The 7,180-nt window shown below is 54.7% G+C and overlaps 1 protein-coding gene across 6 annotated transcripts; it reads left to right on the top strand.

Moving 5' to 3' along the window:
• The first annotated feature begins 1,400 nt into the window (after positions 1-1,400).
• Positions 1,401-7,180, top strand: SLC39A3 (solute carrier family 39 member 3). 6 transcript variants are annotated; one of them, XM_024133994.3, is made up of 5 exons: positions 1,417-1,493; positions 1,617-1,813; positions 2,106-2,221; positions 2,952-3,290; positions 6,255-7,180. In XM_024133994.3, exons 4-5 carry the CDS (start codon positions 3,081-3,083, stop codon positions 6,987-6,989), a joined length of 945 nt encoding a protein of 314 aa, XP_023989762.1. In that variant the 5' UTR covers positions 1,417-1,493; positions 1,617-1,813; positions 2,106-2,221; positions 2,952-3,080; the 3' UTR covers positions 6,990-7,180. The 6 variants fall into 6 exon arrangements, with proteins under 6 accessions (XP_054937596.1, XP_023989761.1, XP_054937600.1 ...); XM_024133993.2 differs by lacking the exon at positions 1,617-1,813 and having other exon boundaries at positions 1,408-1,493; XM_055081621.1 differs by lacking the exons at positions 1,617-1,813; positions 2,106-2,221 and having other exon boundaries at positions 1,401-1,493.

Genomic DNA, 7,180 nt, shown 5'->3' with positions numbered 1-7,180 from the left:
GCAACTAAGCCCGTGCGCCACAACTACTGAGCCTGCACTCTAGAGCCTGCGAGCTACAACTACTGAGCCCGCATGCCACAACTACTGAAGCCCGCGTGCCTAGAGCCCGTGCTCTGCAACAAAGAGAAGCCAACACAATGAGAAGTCTGCGCACCGCATCAAAGAGTAGCCCCCGCTCGCTGCAACTAGAGAAAGCCTGTGTGCAGCAACGAAAACCCAACGCAGCCAAAAATAAATAAATAAATAAATAAAATTTTAAAAAGGCTCCTTCTCCTCACCTAAAAAATATCCATTTGGGGCTTCCCTGGTGGCGCAGTGGTTGAGAGTCTGCCTGCCGATGCAGGGGATACGGGTTCGTGACCCGGTCCGGGAATATCCCACATGACTCGCAGCGGCTGGGCCCGTGAGCCATGGCCGCGGAGCCTGCGCGTCCGGAGTCTGTGCTCCGCAACGGGAGAGGCCACAACAGTGAGAGGCCCGCGTACAGCAAAAAAAAAAAAAAAAAAAAAATCCATTTGACCCAGGTACACATCCTTAAAAAAACCCTAAAATAGCAATCCACCACCCAGCACTCTTTTTTTTAAAAAAAAATATTTTAATTTTATTGGAGTATAGTTGATTTACAATGTTGTGTTAATTTCAGGTGTACAGCGAAGTGATTCAGTTATACATATACATATATTCATTCTTTTTAAGATTCTTTTCTCATATAGGTTATCACAGAATATTGAGTAGAGTTCCCTGTGCTATACAGTAGGTCCTTATTGGTTATCTATCTTATGTATAGTAGTGTGTGTGTGTTCATCCCAAGCCACCTCCCAGCACTCTGATAACCCTTACTGGGCTCTATTATTCCAGAGCCCTTGTCACCTTCTGACATAATTTTATTACTTATGTTTGTCGATTATTTTCTGTCTTCTCCTAGAACGTAAGCTCCAAAAGGGGAGAGGTCCTTGTTTTGTTGACAGATGTTCTCCTAGAAAAGGTCCTGGTACATAGGAGGCAGAGATGTTGAACGGATAAATCTGCATCTTAAACCGACGGGAAGGGCATCAGCAGCTAGGACGCTCCGAGAGAGACAGTCACCCATAGCAAATCGTTTTCTGACAATGGCCAAACCTCGATCCGAACGGGATTCAGCACCAGGAACCCCTGGACAGCTCTGGAAGCCAGACGCTGACGGAACCATTCCCCTAGGGTCGGAGTTTCCCGCCGAAGCCGCCCGGTGGCTGTACCGGCCGCTCAGTGGGAGGAAACTACTTTCCCTTGCCGGTAGGAGAGGTGGAGTCGTGGGGTGAGTGGCAGCCATAACAGCCAATAGCGTGGAGAACTTGGCCCGCTGCGCTTGGGGCGGCCAATGGGCAGGGGCGTGGGCGGGGCGTGGGCAGTTGCGGGCCGAGCCGGGGCTAGACCGAGAGTGCTGCAGTGGGGCCGACACGGCGCGGCGGTTGAACGGCGGGCGGCTCCGGAGGGCGGGCGAGGACCCGGCGGAGGTAAGTGTGGGCCGGGGCGGGGCTGGGGGCCGGGGCGGCCCGGGGCCTGGCGGGCTCTGCTGCCCGTTAGCCGAGGCCCCGCCTTTACTGGCGATCTGTGTGATTTGCGTCTGGCTCCCCCAGCGGAGCGCGACTTGTCCCCTCTCGAGCGGGGTGCCCAGTGCAGCGCGGGACACACAGAAGGCGCTCAATAAGTGCTGAGTGAAAGGATGAATGAATGAACCCGTCCCCGCTGCCCAGCCCCATCAGCCCCCGGTTTGAGGGCGTCCAGGACACCCTCACCCCCACGCCACAGACTGGGGCATCCCGACACTCGGCAGGTATTTATTGGGCGCCTACTGTACCTGGCTCTGGGCTGAGGAAGACACACTCCCTGCTCCCGTGGAAGTCTCAGCCCAGGGCGAGTGATGACATTCAGGGACTTTAAATTATGTAGTTCCCTGTAGCACCAATGATGCCAGGGGATGGGGTAGGAGACCCCTCTCCACTGGTGGCATCTGAGCTGACATGGGGACGCGGGCAGTGAGAACTGGGAGGTTGGGGAGAAAGCCTAAGGACAGGGGAGCAGCCGCGGTCCCTCATTCTAATGGTAACATTTTCGGGTCTATCTAGGGCGAGATCTGCTTTACTTTGGCTCATTGAGTCCCCGTAAAGAGATCCACATGCTTCAGCTCATCCGTTTGTTCAGCCAGCGGTTACTGAGCATCTGTTCTGCGCCAGGCCTTGCGGTGGGTACAAGGGATGCCATTTAGGGCAGGGGGAGGCCCTCCTGAGGGCCTGAAAGACAAGCATCATTGGAAGGTCAGGGGAGAGAAGTGGTCCAGGCCAAGAGAACAACTGGTGCAAAGGCCCTGAGGCGGGAACGGGCTTGCCACCGTCAGGGACCACAAAGGCCAGTGAGGGGAGATGGAGCCCGAGCTGATGGTGCAGAGCCTTTGCCTTAGGGATAAGCCTTTGGATTTTATGTAAGGGCAGTGGGACCCAGAACATTCTGCAACAATGGAAATGTTCTCTGTCTGTGCTGTCCAGTACGGCAGCTGCTAGACTCAAGTGGCTATGGAACACTTGAAATGTGGGTAGCGCAACTGAGGAGCTGAATTCTACATTTTCTATAATTTTTTTTAATTAAAATAAATTTTTTTGGCCGCGCCACATACAGGATCTTAGATCCCCAACCAGGGATCGAACCCGTGCCCCCCCGCACTGGAAGTGCGGAGTCCTAACCACTGGACCGCCAGGGAATTGCCTACATTTTATTTAATTTTAATTAACTTACACAGACATACCCGGCTAGCGACTGCCACGTTGGACAGTGCAGCCGTGGAGAATTTTCTGCAGGAGACAGGGACGTGTGCTAGGTCTGGAACGGGGTGAAGTACTGGGGGTGATGGGCTTGGTTGCTCTAGCTGGTCAGATAACCAATCCAACAGCTGACGCGGTTGCCTCTGACATTCACAGTGGCTGGACTGAGGCATGAGCCCCCGGCTGCGTGGCTGGGCCCCGTAGTGCGTCGTGGGAGGGGAGTGTGCGCCCACACATGATTTGGCCCTGCAGTGACCGGTGACCGAAGCAGCCCGGGCCGCCGCCATGGTGAAGTTGTTGGTAGCCAAAATCCTTTGCATGGTGGGCGTGTTCTTCTTCATGCTGCTGGGCTCCCTGCTCCCCGTGAAGATCATCGAGACAGATTTTGAAAAGGCCCATCGTTCGAAAAAGATCCTCTCACTCTGCAACACCTTCGGAGGCGGGGTCTTTCTGGCCACATGCTTCAATGCTTTACTGCCGGCCGTGAGGGAAAAGGTAAGGCTCCCTGGGGTGGTAGCAGCAGCCGTTGGCACCTTATGGCCAATCGTCTCTGGTGCCTTTTGTTTTTTCTTTCCTTTTATTTTTTTTTTGTAATTGAGATATAGTTGTTGTGTGTTTTTTTTTGGCTGTGCTGCGTGACTTGCAGGATCTTAGTTCTCTGACCGCAGACTGAACCCGGGCCCTCAGCAGTGAAAACACAGAGTCCTAACCACTGGACAGCCAAGGAATTCCCTAATTGAGATATAGTTTGAGATATAATTATAATTGAGATATAGTACAATATTGTATAAGTTACAGGTGTGCAACATAGTGATTCACAGTTTTTAAAGGTTATACTCCATTTATAGTTATTATAAACTATTGGCTATATTCCCTGTGCTGTACAGTATATCATTGTAGCTTATTTATTTTGCACATAATAGTTTGTACTTCTTAATCCCCTACCCTTATCTTGCCCCTCCCCATCTCTGGTGCTTTTCAACCTTGATACCAAGGTCAAGGCCTTGACACTATAAGGGTGATGGGAAGTAGAAAATGAATTTGCTGTGTGACCATGAGTTGGTTGCATCTCTTCTCTGGGTCTTATCTGGTAAACAAGGGGTTTGAACTAGACCTAGGGTTCCCAGCTGGTGGGCTCATCAGCCATTACTTGACCAGACCACCTGCCCCGGACACATGCACTTTGTCCTCAAGCTGGCAATTGTGGCCTCTCTTCAACTCCTGTATCAGTTAGCTACTGCTGCGTAACAAATTATAACAAACTTAGCATCTTAAAACAACACGTGTTTATTCCTACAGTTTCTGTGGGTCAGCAGTCTGGGCACCACTTGGCTGGGTCCTCTGCTGCTGGCTCTCATGAGGCTACAATCAAGGTATCCGGTGGGCTGTGGTCTCGTCTCAAGGTTTGACTGGGGATGGATTGGCCTCTGAGCCAGTGTGGTTGTAAGGCGGGTTCAGTTCCTTCCTGGCTGTCAGACTGAGGACCCAGTGTCTCCCTGGCTATTGGTTGGGAACCATCCTCAGTCCCTGGCCACACTGTGCCATTTGCTTTATCCACAAGCCCCATCCTGTGCCTGGACTCCTGATGTTGAGGGCTGGGAGGTGTTTTATGCTGCTAAGCTTGCGTTCCTCTGTTACACAGCGTGGGAAACTTGTGCACTTGGCGTCAGTGAGGATGAGATCGGAGTCCTCTCTGACACCCTCTGCACCTCCCCCCTCCCCCCCGCCATTTCCCACATTCCCGCAGTGCCACCCCTCCGGCCTGGACTGCTGCAATGACCTTGCCCCTCCCCATCCCCCTTCAGTGCTCGGGGCCCTCTCACGGTCCTCCCCAAACCACTCCTGGGCCGTGCCCCTGCCCCAGGCTTCCCACGCCCCAGTGAGCCAGGCCTCTCCTCCTGGCTGCCTGCCAGCCTCAGCCAGAGTGTCTGCCTCACGGTCTGGTGTGGCTGCCACTCACCATTCCGGCTGGTCAGGTTTCAGTGAATTGAAGTCAAACACACTTCAACGTGCCAGTCCTCAGCCGCACCAGCCACATTTCAAGTCCTCGTGGGCCACGCGAGGCTAGCGGCTTCCATATCAGACAGCACAGATAGAGGACGTTTCCAGCATCCGGAACGTTCTATGGGACAGCGCTGACTCAAGGATCTGACGAGGATGGCTGGGTGTGCCGGCGAGCCTCATGCTCCTTCTCAGCACATTCACCCAGGGCGCTGCAGTGGTGGGAGCTCTGGAAACAGCCTCTGGGTTGTGTGGAAGCCAGCCCCGTACAGGCATCAGGGCCAGAAGCCCTGGCTCATATCCCAGTCTGGAGGCCAGAAGTCCGAGACCAAGGTGTCAGTGGGCTGGGTCCTCCGACCGTGAGAGAGGGTCTATCACGTGTCCCCCCCAGCTTGTGGGGATCGTCTGCGGTCCTTGGACCCTTACCTTGTGGCTCCATCACCCCAGCTCTGCCTCCGTTGTCACATGGCCTCTCCCTGTGTGTCTCTCTTCTTCTGTCTCGGAAGGACACCTGTCATTGGATTAAGGACATCATGCTTATCCAGGATGATGTCATCTCAAGATCCTTATCTTATGAATGAGTTTCCTGGGGTGGCCATAACAGAAGACCAGAGATGGGGGGCTTAAACAGCAGACACTTATTCTCTCCCAGGGCTGGAGGCCGCAAGTCTGAGACCAAGGTGCTGGCAGGGTTTGGTCCTCCGGAGGCCTCTCTGCTTGCTTTGTAGATGGCCACCTCTTGCTGTCTCTTCACATGATGGCTCTTCCTCTTCCTATAAGGACAGCAGTCCTAGTGGATTAAGTCCACCCTCACAGCCTCCTTTTAACTGAATCACCTGTTTAAAAACCCTGTCTCCAAGTATGGTTAGTTTTGAGGCACTAGGCATTGGGAGACTTTTATATAGAAATTTCCTTTCGTTGGGGAGACACAATTCAGCCCATCACACCTCAGTTACATCTGCAAAGACCCTTCTTCCAAATAAGGTCAAATTCTGAGATTCCTGGCGGACGTATCTTTTAGGGGTCATGATGCAACCCACTACACTCTTTTAAAATTGGTTGACATAGTGGACATGACGTGAGGCCTAGTCCCTTTCTAATAGAGTTTTTATTTTTAAATATTTATTTATTTACTGACTGTGCTGGGTCTTAGTTGCGGCATGCAGACTTCTTAGTTGTGGCATGCATGTGGGATCTAGTTCCCCAACCAGGGATTGAACCCAGGCCCCCTGCATTGGGAGCGCAGTCTTACCCACTGGGCCACCAGGGAAGTCCCTTCATTTTTAAATCCATCAAGGGTGAGCCACCACCCCTCTTTAAGACCTGTATGATTTGGGTATTTCTGCTACTTGAAAGGTGACGTCTGATGAACCTGTTGCGTGGGGGGCAGCGGGGGTCTCGGCGCTCGCGCCCCTGAACCTCTCCCCATCTTTGCCCCTCTCGCGCCCTCTGCTCCAGCTCCAGAAAGTCCTGAGTCTTGGGCACATCAGCACCGACTACCCGCTGGCCGAGACCATCGTGCTGCTGGGCTTCTTCATGACCGTCTTCCTGGAGCAGCTCGTCCTGACCTTCCGCAAGGAGAGGCCGGCCTTTATCGACCTGGAGACGTTCAACGCCAGCTCGGACGTGGGCAGCGACTCCGAGTACGAGAGCCCCTTCATGGGTGGCTCGCGGGGCCACGCGCTCTATGGGGAGCCCCACACGCATAGCCACGGGCTGAGTGTCCAGGAGCTGTCGCGCTCCAGCCCGTTGCGGCTCCTCAGCCTGGTCTTCGCCCTGTCGGCCCACTCGGTCTTCGAGGGCCTGGCCCTGGGCCTGCAGGAGGAGGGGGAGAAGGTGGTGAGCCTGTTCGTGGGGGTGGCCATTCACGAGACGCTGGTGGCCGTGGCCCTGGGCATCAGCATGGCCAGGAGCGCCATGGCCCTGACGGACGCTGCCAAGCTGGCCGTCACCGTGAGCGTCATGATCCCCCTGGGCATCAGCCTCGGCCTGGGCATCGAGAGCGCCCAGGGCGTGCCCAGCAGCGTGGCCTCCGTGGTGCTGCAGGGCCTGGCAGGCGGTACGTTCCTCTTCGTCACTTTCTTTGAGATCCTGGCCAAGGAGCTGGAGGAGAAGAGCGACCGGCTGCTCAAGGTCCTCTTCCTGGTGCTGGGCTACGCCGTCCTGGCGGGCATGGTCTTCCTGAAGTGGTGACCATCCCGCGCCGGGCGCCTGCCCCGCCCCTACCCAGCCGGAGCCTCGCCTCCCCCGAGGGTCCGAGCTCAGCCCCCTGGGCTACGCCTGCGCACAGAGGGGCCGCCCGGGACCGCACTGAGCCCCAGATCCTACTCCCCGAGCCTTGGGGCACCGCTACTACTTTTACAAATTCTTCTCTTAAAAGTATT

This window comes from Physeter macrocephalus, chromosome 2 (assembly GCF_002837175.3).
Source record: "Physeter macrocephalus isolate SW-GA chromosome 2, ASM283717v5, whole genome shotgun sequence".
NCBI classification, from domain to species: domain Eukaryota; kingdom Metazoa; phylum Chordata; class Mammalia; order Artiodactyla; family Physeteridae; genus Physeter; species Physeter macrocephalus.
The sequence above is the reverse complement of the archived record's forward strand: the minus strand, read 5'-3'. Positions and strand labels throughout refer to the sequence as shown.